Here is a 15,184-nt window from a genome sequence, read left to right as displayed (position 1 = left end):
CTTGCCCGTTAAGTGCCACAGCTCCGCACGTCTGCTTCACGCACTGGGTGCATCTCTCACTACAGCACTTTCCCGGGTTTTAAAATGGCGCATGTTGAAGCTCTCTGGCTTGTCCCCGCTAGCGATCTAGGGTCTCCTGTGACAGCATGACTCTGTCCCCGAGAGATCACGTGGCAATCTGGCAGGGCCGCAGCGAGTGGTCGCATGTCGGGAGCATATCACTCAGGGCCCGACGGGAATCCCTCCAGGTTCAGCACACATGCACGCCACCGTTGCTCTTTGCCCGGAGGACCGCTACGGCCTCAGCTTATGCGGCCGCCTCTGTCACAACGCCTCCTCTATGAGGCCATTTTGCATACTAGCTGCACCCCTCACCTCAGTCGTGGCAGCAGTCGGTAGGACGGTGGTCGCTGGATCCATCCCGTGCTCCCCCCAGATTGTCACCGCCAGAGGCCCGGGGCCCTGAAGCCGCCACCAGGGGGGTCGGGCGTTCCCACCACCTGTCAGGCACATCAGAGGTCAGCTACCGGGGGTCCGACGGTCCAGTCAGCCCCTATCACACCAGCGGCTGTGTCCGGTAAGCGCCGCAGAGGATTTCCCTTGTTCTGGGTGCTGGTTGTTGTCTCCCGCTGCGCGCTGTCTCCGCATGTCTTCGCTGCGTGCAGGCCGCACTTCCCCACATGGCCTCAACTGCAGCCCCAGCCCGCAAAATGTCTCGCAGTAGGGCGGTCTGGCATCAGCAGCACTTCACCTCACCAGAGCCACACATTACCAGCGTGGATGGCACAGTTGCAGGATGATCGTGGCGGATAAATGGGGGATGTCTGCCGGAGCTTTAGGGATTCGTGTCTGCCATGTTGGCTGGCTAGCCACGCCCCCCCTTGCAATGGCCTTCTTGTTGACGTTCACTTCAAATACTCGTCACTACTGGAGTTCACCCTAAACTTTACAACCTTTTTGTTTGCTAAAGCGGTTACATGTAAGTACCTCAATATATGTCTATTATTGCCATACAGCCTTGAAAAAGTCACTGTGTGACAAAACACGTGTTGGCTGTTACCATTAACAACAACTGGATGGATGTAACCTGCTCATCATTATATTGAAGCTGTCACCATCTTTTTGTAAACATGATGGACATAACTTCATTTTCAAATGTACTATTAATCTAAAGAAAAAATAAACAATTACCTGTGAAAAGAAACTTATGGTGGTGAGAGTGATGCTTTTTTTCTTTAGATGAAAGAAAATCTCTTGCCCCAAATCATTCTTTTTTTTACAGTCTTTATCTATTTGATTTACACTTTAATGTGGAGTTCCGGGGTGAATCTCTTTTGACATATTGGCACATTGGACTTTGTCCTGTGTGGACTCTCGCCTTGGGTAGTAGGGTGTGGTATCACCCTTGTAGCACCTTTTCTCTGGCATATTCATTGTACTATGTAGCTTGTATGATATGCCTACTTAATTGTTCTTGAGGATGGGGTGTGATGTGGGGCCATCGGGGAAGGCCATGGATGAGTTTGGCTGTGGCGTTCTGTATGGTCTGAAGTCTCTGTAGAAGGTGGCATCATTTATGGCATCACTGATGACTTTTCATAGAAAGACTATTTTTTATTTTGCTTATAACAGTGGCACCGTTTGACTAATCTCAACAAAGTTTCCAAAACAAAAATTCACCCACATCACCTCCTTCTTGGAATAGTTCAGGGTGATCTGTGAACCGGGGCTGAAAAAATGGGGGGGAACAAAACACAATTTCCTCATGCAATTTCCATGGGGATTTTTGAACTCCGATAGGGAGAAAACAGCTATACAGAATTACACCACATTTGGCAGAAAGCAAGATCTATAATCAGACAGTGTGTGTTTTGTGATTTTGTGTAAAGCCATTTTGAAGGAATTAAAGTTACAAAGAATTGAGATGTATGGACGGTTGGTCCCACAGGAATACTGCCGTGAGTCCCACTGGAGCACAAATTCAAAATATAGAGCGATTAGATTGGCCAAGAGGACATTCTTTTCTCAACAACCATAGTGACGGATCTCAACTTTCCTCCTAACCCACTTGGATCAGGGTTCCAAGCATTATATTGTGCCATATTAAGATTTTTCTTGAAACAGATACTCTTGAGACAATTTTCTATTTTTCGGACTGATTTCCTGAAACTACATTTGAGACTCTGGAATAAATATGTGATTCAATAAACAGCAGAATTGCCTCGAAAAAGCCCCAGGCCTTCAAGCCATAGGGGCCTGAATATGTGTTGACTGGTCCTCTCTCATAACCTTCTATGTGATGTCAACAATGCTTGACAGACATCAAGTATAACATCAATAAAATACTAAATAGAAAAAGAAAATTATTTTGCTCCTTGACTAACCTCAAGGAAATAACCTGAATATCATTTGGAAGATAACATATCCATTGTTCTTGACTAACCTATACCGTAACTTGCTGATCAAAATAGTTCTGTGAACTTTCAGGAGTGTCACCCACCTACAGCTTTAGGTTTTAGTACACCAATTATAGCCCTGTTCATCAGATGCAGGCCCGAGGATTGTTAAACTACCCTGTAGTATAGATTACAGTCTCACTAGGGGTGAGCAAATTGATTGGCTGGCTGTAACATGCCGCCATTGCAAGACTTGGGAACTCAGTATGGGGCAAGATAGAGGTACCCTTTTCCCTAGGACTTGTGGGCTGGTCCCAGAGAGACCCTACCTTGGACTATATTTAAATAAAAAACTTTTTGGGTGTCCCTGCGATCCAATGCTACTCCTGCAGGAGCCAGTGCAGACCTGTGTGGTCCTGCAGGACTCCCACGAGAGCACTTGGGGTCTGCACTGCCTCCCACAGGAATACTGCAGAACCAAACTAAATAAATAAATAACTCTTGTAGGCAGAATAAAAGAGAGCTCAACCACACTAGACATTTAAACTCCATTAGGTGACCAGGTCCCCACAATGCTCAGCCTACACCTTGAACAGAAGTCTTCAAGGAGAGATCCCTCCAGACAGCCAAGCACCAGTAGGTGGCCAAGGCCCTCCTATGCATATTCTCCATCTTCAGACACCCAAGCCCTTTTAGGTAGCCAAGCCCCTATTACGTACACACCCTTCACCTCATACTGAAGTATTCACATAGAGCCACTCTCTCCAGACACTCAAGCCCCATTAGATGGCCAAGCCCTTATTACACACACCTCTCTCCTTGTACAGAAGGCTTCATGGAGAGACAGCTACCTCCTGACGTCCAAGCTTCTTTATGAGACCATGCCCCTACTACACTCGGCCTTTGTTTTGATTAGAAGTCTTCCCGGAGAGCCCACTCTCTCCAAATATCAAAGCCCCATTGGGTGGCCTAACTCCAGCCTCATATGCTCTTTGCCTCCAGACACCTAAGCCCAATTAGGTGGTCAATCTCCTACTATGCACAGCCTTCACCTTGTACAGAAATGTTCATGGGGATACCACTCCCTTCAGACACTTAAGACCCATTAGATGGACAACCCTCATAATATGCACATCCTTCACCTACTCACCATTAGAAGACCAAGTGCCCACTATGCTCAGCCTTCACCTTGTACAGAGCTGTTCAAGGAGAGGACAGACCCTCACCACACATACGCCTGATTTCATGGCCAAGCAACTGCTAAGCACAGCCTTCACCATATACAGAACTCTTGACAGAGAGGCCAGTCCCTTACCACACCCTTTACCCACTAGGTGGCCACACAGCCTTCCCCATTTACAGAGGTCTTTATGGAGAGGCCTGTCCTTCACTACACCTAAGCCTCATTACTAGGGCAAGCCCCTACTACTCACACTCTTCAACCTGTAAGGTACCCTTTATGAAGAGGCCAGTTCCCTCATCACGCCCATGTCTGAATACATAGGCAAGTCCCTACTACACACCACTTTCACTCTGTAAAGAGTTCTTCATGGAGAGGCGAGTCCCTCATCACACCTAAGCCCCTGTACGTGGGCAATACCCTACTATGTTCAGCCTCCATTCTGCACAGAGGTCTCCATATAGAGGCTGGTACCTTACCACACTTAATCCCAATTACATGGGCAAGAAACTATCGCACACAGACTCTACCCTATAAAGAACTGTTCACAGGGCAGGCAGTCCCTCACAACACACAGGCACGATTTCATGGGCTAGCTCCTACTGTGCACTACATTTGCCCTGTACAGTGCTCTTTATGGAGAAGGCAGTCCTTTTCCACACTTAACCTGCAAATATTTATGTTATAAAACTGTCCTTTAAGGATATTTTTTCCATGTATATGTACTGTAGACCGTAGTACACAAGAGGAAAAACAAAGAGAAATAAATAATTATTTCTGTTGTGCCAGCTGCAAATACATGTCAGACAACATTATTTTTAATACATTATATATATATATATATATATATATATATATATATATATATATATATATATATATATATATATATATATATATATATATATATACACATTGGGGGGGGTTCTACGTTGAAAAGGGAAAAAGGGCATCAAAAGTTGGAATAAGAACAAAAATAATTAAACAATATTTGCTCTGATCACCACTATAAACAACTACTTTTGAGCCCCTCCAATGATAGATGATCATGTTGGTGTATGCTGGATCCAGGTCAAAGAGCACTTCTATCAGGTCTTGTGGCATTGAATCATCCTGTTCAAGTGAGGGTCTATATGTGGTAGTGGGGGCCTCAGCATCATGCTGTTTTTGCTCCAGATAGGCTAACTGGGTGCCTAGCCCTCATGAACCACCACATTGCTATGGTGCCATAACTATATTTTTGACACTCTCCCTGGAAAACTGTTTCTTGCAAATATTACAAGTGACAAATCTGGATGACATCTTCTTCCTGCCTTCTGGACTTATGAAAAATTAGCACATAAGAGATTCCTTCATGACCTGGCAAGTGGTTTCCTCCTCCTGCTTCCTCTGATCCCCTGAAGATGTCTTGAATCCGACAACAACAAAAACACAAAAAATAGCATAGGCCAACACTAGATGTTCTGACATCAGAGTGCAAACCTGAAACAAAGTTGAAATTGTGGGAACGGCCTATAAATAAAGCCAGACATTGATTTCAACCAATCAGATGTCTTCATGGAACTGACACCACTCCTGTGGGACTCCCATGGAGCTCCCGCGAGCCCCCATATAAGTGTGAAAGTTAAAAATGGAGCAATTTTTACACAGTAAGACTCAAGAGATGCTCATTAACTGACCCAGTTTGAAAATCTCTAGGCTTAAACTAAATAATAAGCTTTCTTGAATAGTAAATACAACGTGTTTAAATTTGGACACTCTCTTGGGACTCCCGTGGAGCCGGAACTGGAAGTAAAACCTACTCAGAGTTCGTACAGGGTTCATCCACTGGGTGAGAAGCTTATGCAGGAGTACCATGAGAGCATGTAATGTGGAAAAAAATTAATACACTTGACAGCACACATGTATTTTTAGTATTAAAGGTTAGTCTTGAAAATTGATTACAAAATATAAAAGCAAAATCGGCAATAAAGATTACTTTGATAATTAATTTTTTGTTACATTGAAAAATATACCTAGAAAATCACTGAAAAAAACAAGTAAAGTTATAGTTAGGTATACAAAACAGACTATAATTTACATTAAAAAATAAAAACAGAAATTCACTCAAAAGACAAAGATTAATGTGACATTATGGTTAGGTGTAACATTAAAAAAAACGTAACTTTCACTGAAAAAACTAAAGGTTACTGTAATGTTATAGTTAGGTGAAAATATCAGGTCATAAAAGTCACAATTTGAACCTGAAAAACCACTGAAAAAAAGTAAGTGCTAAATGGTGTAGAATCATTTAAAGCATAACTTACCATTCAAACACACAAGCCACCTTAGATGAACCAAGCTCCTTCTACAGACAGCCTTCTCCCTAATGCTGAACACTTTGTCACTTTGTGGATAGCTGACTTCATGTGGGCGAATAACCACACATGAGTGGGCAAGCCCCTGCTGCACATGGTCTTCACCCTGTGAACAACAGTTCATTGAGAACTCACTCTCTCCAGACAACCAAGCCCCATTAGATGAACAAGTCTCTATTAAGCACAGAGTTTGCACTACAACGAATCCTTATGGATAACTGGCCTCCTATGGGCAATGAACCACACACAGATTGGAAAGTATCTATTGCAAACAGTCTTTGACCAGGGCAGAACCCGTCTACTTAGAACTCACTCCCGCTAGACTCACAAGGCTTCTTGGGTGGTGAAGGGCCTACTATGCACAGCCTTCTCCTTGTACCTAACACTTTGCAGATAGCAAATCTCTAAAGGGTAATGAAGCACACTTGGGTGGGCAAGTGCCTAGTGCATGTAGTTTTCACCTATGCACAACTTCTCATGCAGAGCCCACTCCCTCTAAACACTCAAGGTCTTCTGGGACAGTAAGGACCTACTACGTACAACCTTTGCCCTGTAGCAAAGCTTCGATATAGAGCCTACCTCTAGTGGGCAATCAATGAGACAATAGTTGGCAAGTCTCTGCTCTACACAGTGTTTGTACTTGTACAACCATTGACAGAGAGCTCAGTCTCTTCACAAAACCAAGACCAATTAATAGAGCAAGCATCTATCTTGCAAATGCTTACACTCATTAACAGTAAAGAGGCTATAGACATTTAGGTCTAGATGTCCCTTGCTGAATTCATTCCACTATAGTTCCTCAATATGGTCATTAAACTCCTCAGTGACTTGCAATATCCTTATAATATACACCAGTGTGTACTTTGACCCTTGTATACCTTGGGTAATACAAAGCAAGGTGAGCCAGTGATTAAAATACCAAAATTTGGTTATATCAACCAAAATGGGGACTGCTCATTAATTGGCCAAATGTGGGTATGAAAGACTATGTAAGTGAATATTCACAGAAGGGAATCGTATGTCTTTCCCACAACATGCACACACATAATTCATTTAAATAATAAACTTTAGTTATCATCATCGGTACCTATATGATTTCGAGAAGAATCTGAAAGGAGGAAACCTTAGGGAAGATTTCCCCAAAGGAAACAATCACGTTCGGATCATCTACATCCCCAGATCTCCATAAAAACTGAACAGAGACCCCACCTTCAAAGTCAAAGGATATTACCCCCAAAAATGTTATCTGACTCATCCACAACCAGTGTAATGACGTCAACACCTGACAAAGATCACATGTCCACATAGAGCCTTAAAGTTGCTCAAAGGTGACACATGCATCCGATACGAACCACTCAATGCAATAAAATAAAATAACAAAGCCTTGGAGATCAATGCAGCAATGTCACTAGAAGAACATAGAGCTGTATCATTAGCGTGTGCGAGCGCCTGTTTTTATATGATATATGACGTCATTACATATAACTCGGAATTGTTCTGAGTCCATGCGCGAGTGGTAGACAGAACAGCTAAACAGTGAGTAGGCCATTTTCCCCTCAATGCGAGCATGGTGACAATGACGGCTCTTGTGGAAACTGCAATTACAACCCATACAAATCTTTTTTTTCTTGATGCTTTTGCATGTGCCCTTTCAAAAGCTCAATTACCGTTTCAAATTGAAGCTTACATACACAAGTTGAATTACATTTTAACCATAGTATAGCCACTTCAGGGCTAAATGTGGTTAGTAGTTTTAAGTAGACGAATATCTATCCCACAAATGTAAAAATGTCCTAAAAGGGTGTGACGTTTTATCTATACGTAGTGCCAAGAAACGTTTTGCATTTCTACAAATTAGTGTGAACTAAAGGACTTGGAAAATTGCATGAGATAAAAATGTTTATAATTATTTTATATAACCATTAATTTTTCTTATTTAAGAATTTGTACCTTTTTGATTGCTTGAAGAAGGTGGAAGATAGGGCAACATGGACAGTTATACATTTTTTAAAATGACTGAATTGCTAAAGGAGTCGAAATGTGAGAACATTTTGAGTTTTGGAAGCGAGGGGACACTTAACCCATGTCTCAATGTATAAGTAGTGTGAATTGTTGAGTCATAGTGGCCAGCACCAAAATACCTGTGCTGAAGTCACCCAGTACTGTACTGCAAATCATTTAAAATGACCTCTACACCATAGTACTGCACGTTGAGATTGGCTGCGGTTTTGTTTTACTTCTATTCCATGTACTAATTGTCTGACATTGCTAGCAGCAGCCTTCCCTAATTACATTTACACTTGCACAATAATAACTTTGTTTTATCCACCCCTAATGTGTCACTTTTAATTGCAGGTATCACTGACGAGATTACAACTGTCTTCAGTAACACAACTAGTGATCCCGACTCTAACTCTACATGGCCACTAGGACGTGGTTCATCTTCAACGCCATCAACCAGTGGCACACATCCAGGTGAACATTTTAATCAATTTTTCCTGTCTGGAGCAACCGGTGCAAACAGAGACATTTTAGGGCGTGGGCAAAGTGGGCAATTGCCCAGCCCCCCCCCTTTCAAGGGGTCCACTGAGAGCATGATCTTTCACATTATTTGATCTCTGTCTTTGCTATTTCTCTGGCTCTGCCTAACTTTAACTTTGAATCTTTCTCCCCATTGTCATCTGAAGGATTTTTGGGTCCCATGCAAACAAATTTCCACTTACTTCCAACGTTTCTTTAAGTTTAACATATAAATCAGTACTTTCTGGCACCATGAGGGCTTAAGTTAGAAGGAAATGGGTAATGCATGTTTTAATTGCTCTGTAAAGGGGCCCCCACAATAGGTCTTCCCCGGGGCCCCCAAAATCATCAAGATGACACTGGGTGCAAACCATGTATATCAATAGAGTTCTAACAAGAAAATATTTGTAATGGTCCCTTCTACATTCGCTGCCTGACTTATAAAATGTCCATTTACTATGACAATTGCACTGGAAAGAGGCTGGGTTGGACCTTTATATCACATAGAAACAGTGCTTTAAATGGGCCGGTACTCACCAGTACTGAGTACCGGCACTTCTGTATTTTCAGCGCTTGAGTACTGGAACTTCTCTTTGTTCAAAGAGAGTACCGGCACTCATGGGGATGTAAGCTAAGCTAAGTGAAATTGGCATTTGCAAAATAGCGAAACGAGTGGATCCGTTTTCGTGAAACACTCTGATCGAGTGCTAATTTCCCCTTGCAATGTGCTAACTGAGCGGCCTTCACAAGGCATTCATTCAGAGCTGGCAGGAAGTTTGGGAGGGGCCTGACTCACACTGTGATCACTGACACAGTGTCCACTTAGGCTCTGTGGAGTCCATGGAACTGTACATGTGTGAGCAGGGCCTGCTAACAGGCATATCTCGTGACTCTCGGGAAATCGAAGAGAAGGCTTCCTGCTGGTATAGCAGAGTACAGCAGCACTGGTTTGCAACCAGACTGAGGAGGAAGGTGGCGATAGTGATGCTATAGCACAGCACTTAGGATCAAGGTTTAGCAATGAGGGCAACAACGAATGTAAGTGTTTCTAAAATACATGTACTGAATGCCCTGTCTGCGTGCATGAATGTTTAAATGTTGCCCCTGGCCGGATCCCTTTGCACTGCCCATAGCTCCGCCCCTTAGCCTCACCCCAAGCCCTGCCCCCTAGTCCACATCTCAATTTGGTGAGTACCTGCACTTATTTTTTTCCATTTAAACCAACGCATAGAACACATCCCCGCACTGATACCTAGTGGAAATGGAGAAATGCAGAAGTGACCATGATCTAAAGAAAGGAACAAGTAGGTAGAACAAGTATTGGCAAAGCCAATAGGTTAGCTTATTTTTAATTATGGAACTTTTTGATAATAGTTTGTTGACTTAGTGTGTGTTGTCATTAGTTGTCCTAGAAAGAAAGTCCCATAATGCAGCAACATCTTGCGCTACAACAAGAAGGATTAGGTCGACTTTGCTGAACAGGGTGAATTAAGAGAGATAAGGGGTGCCCTAAAAGATTATTGCTATGAAAAGTAGTCAAGAGATGAGGTTTGCAGTGTACGTGCTGAATTTAGAAGACATACAGAGCAAAATAAAACATAGAAAATGTGTTTGACAAAGTTTCCTCACTTAGGTGCCTCTTTAAAAAAAGTTTTTTCTCTGTGAACAAAAAACTAAATCCAATAGCTAGTTATTAAGACAGCAAATTAAAACGAATGAACCTGCAAGAGCAATTAGTGGATAGCTCTCTGTCACTATAACAGGCTAAGGCATCCAAGCAACAGCACTTCTTAAACAAAGAAGGAATAAATCAGCAATTGAAATGTTGTTGTGTCAGCCAAATAAATACAGCAAAGAAAAAATTTAAAAGCAACGTGTCATGTCACATCCGCTGTCTAACAAAAGTACCACTTGATGACCATCACCGAAGCTAAATGAAAACACCGATGGGAAAATGTAACCATCGACAAAATGTGATGACTACATGAGCAACCCATCCAGTCAATGGCAAACCATGCAAACTACATGAAAGCTAATGGTTGAAGGTGTATGAAATGAATCCAATTCCCTCTCTGTAATACGTCCAGAACTACTAAACATTCTGAAGGCACACTATAGGTTTAACAAAGAACGTTGTTGATGACTCCAAAGGCATATGATGTTGTTATACAAAATATTTGGGAAAATACGGTGAATTATTATACATTCCAGATGGCATGTGACTTGCAAACATGCATCTACCATCCTTGCAGCAGATGAGCATAAGCTCCCTCTAGGTTTCTCCATTTTTTAACACTTTAATTACTATTTTAAAATAATACCATGTAGCCACAGTATACCAGGCACACGGTACATGGCAGTACTACTCAAACAAGCAGCACAGTAATAGATTATCTTGTTACTCACTGGATCTGGTAGCTCCTTAACACTGGGGTCAGAAACATATTTAGTTTCACATACAAATGAACGACTTTCACATCTCATGTACCATTTACTTTGCCCACTCCCTCAACTGGATCTTTCCACCATTTATCCTTCATTATCAAGTATCTGCTCAGGGGCCCCCAAATGTCTCTTGGGCTCGATGACACAGGGAGGAGCATGTTTTTCTACTGGTTTATGGGGCTTTTTTCACATACCCTAGTAGTGTCAGCATTGGTTCAGCTCTCATGGTCAATTCTGCCATCTTGTTTAACGTTGAAAATAGTAGATGCCGGGGGGAGGAGCCAAGATGGCGACCGGAGCAGACGCTTGAGCGCCCGGCTCCGCCGGCCCTTGGCCTCGGACTATCATCCTGATTCCTATCCTCGCCGATTTTCGAGGTGCAACGTGCGCGACGACGCGCTGACCGCGCCGCCGCTTTCCCGGAGTCTGAGCCCGCCCGGATGCCGGAGCTCTTGGTGCCTTTGTTCTCCGCGCTGGACCCCTGCTCCATTGTGGCCTTGGTCGGCCCCCTGGAAGCTCCGCAGTCACTGGACCCCCGGCGCAAATCAGAGCCCCGCGGCCCCGATCCCGCCTCACACCACGGACTGTCGCCAGACGAGCCGGGGGAGAGACGCCCGGACACCTCCTTCACCTTTCACCTGACGGGCTGGAGCTATAGGGTAAGCCCCGGTGTGGCGGGTCTCCTGCCCCGCTCTGTGGCCCGCGCTGTGGAAGGCTGCAGACCCCCTTCTTCTATTGCCTAGTCGGCTGCAAAGAGAGTCCGAGAGAGGGGAAGCGACTGTTGGCTTTCACCTGTTGCGGCGCAGACCTGCGGGGAATTGCCTCCTTGTTACGACCCCCCCCCTGGCCACTGTACCGTTCAGCGGTAAAACATGGCGTTGATTGCCTGCTCGCTGCTGGGGGGTGATGCTCCGGTCTCGCCCGCTGCCTGCTTCGCCCTCCCTCTACCAGACTCCAGCTCCACAGTGCCGTCCCGGATTGCTGCCGATGTGGGGGCGCAGCTTCCGCTGACATGCGGCTCCGTTCTGGCTGCCCTGCGGGACTTTCGTCTGCAATTGTGTGTTGGCTTGCAAACGCTGAGTGAGCGGTTCGACTCCATACTGTCGGCTGCGGGGCGTGAGCGCCCCGTTTGTTCTCAACAAGACGTGGGTCTGCCAGTGCTTCTGTCCTCTTGCGGGGACGCAACGACTGGGTATAACCGTGCTGCACTGGTGTCTGCATCTGGCTTTCCCGGCACCCAGGATCAATCGATCTCCTGCTCAATTGTGGACACTTTGTTTCCCCGTTCATTGCTGCCTGCTTTGTTGTTGCCTGCCTCACCGCGCCCGCAAGAGTATCCAGCTGAGCGACACCTGACGTCCTCGAGGAACTGTTCACGGTGGCCTACGGCTTCTTTTATGTGGAACTCCTGTACTTTACAGGCCAGGTCTGGATTTTATATGGTGCACAAGGGGACCTCAATAGATGATCGGCGGCCATTTTGTGACTCTACTTCTCCATCTTCTCCCAAGCGGCCATATTGTCTTTGTTTGCACGGGCTGCGGGGCCTTCATGTGGGGGCTAGTCTAATCTTACGCCCGCGATCGGGCCAGGGCTAGATTGCTTTCTATCACCATGGTTTCACGGATGGGCTGGACTGGGACTGGAACTGTCTGCATAGGTTGTGCGCACTCGTCGCGATTTGTCTGCCTTCCTTATATTGTTGTGACACGTTATCTTCACACGACCGCCTTTGGGTGTAGTGGGTTCTCAGTGTGTGGAGACGTAGTTGGCCGGTGGTTTCGGGCGCTCCGAGGTTACGTGGGCTCCTCCCCGCTTTCTTCTTTGTTTTCTTATTTTCTTTCCTTTATTCCTACTTTCTCTCTTGTCTATATTTCGGGTTCATTGGGCGACAGGCACTATGCTGGGGGGGGGGCAGGCCGTAGCCTCCGCATTGGTGTAGGGTGGGGGGGTAATTAACTGTTTCTTTTTAGTTCTATGGGCCTTTTTCTTCTATGTCTCTGCGCTATCCTTGTTTCCGATTCGGGGTCCGGGTGTGGGGTGGATTGAGTGGGGGCGGCTTTGGAGGGGTGCGTATTTACTCATGTGACTATCCTGTTATATAACTGCAACGCCTCACTGTCTGAGATTTTCTATGGCCGTTTCTAATGATGCTGCTGCTCTCCTGTGTGATGAAGCCATCTTGCGGACTCGAATCTCCTTGGTTCTATCCTCTACTGACTTTTTTCCTCGATAAAATTATTTTGAAAACCTTAAAATTAACCTTTACTTCTCCTTCCCCTGGTGTCAAGGATCTCTCCAGTGTATAACTCCTGAATCGTTGCTAATCTTGACCATTGATGCACAGGGGATGTAATGTTTGTCTCAGTGCTTAACCGTTTTGTGGCCGGCCTGATGGTTGTAGGCCCGTATTTGTTCTTTTAATATGCACAAATAAAGGTTTTAAAAAAAAAAAAAAAAAAAAAAAAAAAGAAAATAGTAGATGCCAGAATGCAGCTATTTTCAGGCAGCTCCATGCCAAACACAGGAAAGCCTCCTCCTGGGTATGATAAATTAACATTGGCCCTCCCACTATATCTTAACATACTAACTGGTGTACAGTACAATCAATGTAAATACTGATAATGGAGTAATCTATGCCGGCCATTCATAGACACTTACTTGGTTTGTCGACAGCAATATTTTAATTGTTCCTGCGGCTCCTCTATTCTCAGATCTTGTGCCCATTTCACCCAAGTTCATAAAAGCTTCCTAGGGTCTGGCCCCACAGATTCTAAGGACAATTTCCACTTCTCAGGTTATCATGGAAAAGGAGGGAACACCTGTTTGGCCAATTCTCTCCATCTGTGATAGTGAAAAAAATCTAGGCGGGAGGAGCCTCTCCAGCTGAGATATTCAGTCGTATAAATAAACATCTTATCTTTATGGAGATCTCCCATCCTAAAATCTTTCTCACCCTTAAGTTCTGAACCATGTATCTTCCACTTGTAATAGCTATTCTCGGGCTACACTTTTAAGAGTTTGTATTGTGAATACGCTGTCAATTACACATAATTGCGCCAGTCTAGCCCATGCTCGCATTGTGCAATGCACAGTATATATTTTGCCTCTGGGTCTGACCGTTGGCTTCAGAACTGCAGTTTTGAATGGATATGGGGCAACGCAGTCCATCAGCAGCCCTCTGCTCGGTACTTACCTAGTTTTGTAAAACCAATGTTCCGCAAATTGTGCCTGAGCGATCATGTAATCGATATCTCAAAATTGGCTTCTGCAAACCTGCGCTGTGCAAATGGTTTTTGTAGCGTTCTTAAAACTGCTGTTTAACGGCATGGGTATGTTCAGAAACAAATACAACAACTGACGTAAAATGACCATCCTTTTCAGTGCCATTCTTCCCACCATGGTCCGGGGAATTGAATCCATTTCTCCACATTACCTTCTCTTATATCCATAATCATCCCATACATTTTTGGGACATTCACTGCCAGATCGCTATGAGATTGTATACTTAGATATCACACTGGGTCTGTTTTCTATTGCAGCATATAACTTAAACTCGGCCATGTTGTGACGCCGGCATCATTAAGGACTTAGACCAGTTTTTAAACAGTACAGACACCGTTCATAGTCTACAATCTCATCAATCAGTGGATTTAGGTTTATATTTGGGTTTTTAACCAACAGAATGTCATTGATATACAGTGATATCAGTACTTTGTGAGTTCCAAACTAGATACCCTATCACCATAAAATTCCCTCAGCCAGTGGTTCTATCGCTAATGTCAGTGCTAAAGCTGTGTGCCTCCCTTTATATCTATCAGGGTAGAGATCTGGTCATTGACTCTGATCCCAGCAACCGGTTTAGTATAAAGGAGCGTAAACCATTTTTTGTTGCTATACTTAGTCCCAGACTTTTTACTTAGCTCCCTTAAAAGATACGGCCATTTGATGGAATCTAACGTCTTTGTGGGATCCGAAAACCCTGCCATTGGCTTGATTCCTGGTCTTTTTGATGACCAGCTGAGAACAGAGGTTTGCCATTGAACACCGTGGTATAAAACCAGGCTGATCTGATAATTACAGCCCGGCAGCAGAAGCAACAGTCAGGAGGCTATTATTTTTACCAGAATCTTATTGTCTATTTTAGATAGTGACAATGGTCTGCAGGAGTCACACAATCCAGGATCCTTGCCTGGCTTAAGTAAGGCTTTCACAAAGGCTTCTCTAAGCGTGGATGGGAAGTTCTCCCTTCTTGATTGTAGTGGAATGCAGTTGCTTCACATATT

General features: G+C 44.3%; 1 protein-coding gene across 2 annotated transcripts in view; it reads left to right on the top strand.

The window, feature by feature from the left end:
* EMCN (endomucin) overlaps positions 1-15,184 on the top strand; it is a 672,183-nt gene that overhangs the window by 540,188 nt on the left and 116,811 nt on the right. For both annotated transcript variants that reach the window (XM_085635882.1, XM_085635891.1), the window contains exon 6: positions 8,289-8,408. In XM_085635882.1, coding sequence (XP_085492008.1) covers positions 8,289-8,408 — 120 coding nt within the window. The remainder of the gene's footprint in view (positions 1-8,288; positions 8,409-15,184) is intronic.

The sequence above is a fragment of the Triturus cristatus genome, chromosome 2_1 (assembly GCF_964204655.1).
Source record: "Triturus cristatus chromosome 2_1, aTriCri1.1, whole genome shotgun sequence".
NCBI lineage: Eukaryota > Metazoa > Chordata > Amphibia > Caudata > Salamandridae > Triturus > Triturus cristatus.
Note: the sequence above shows the minus strand (reverse complement) of the source record. Positions and strands in the feature narration are given on the sequence as shown.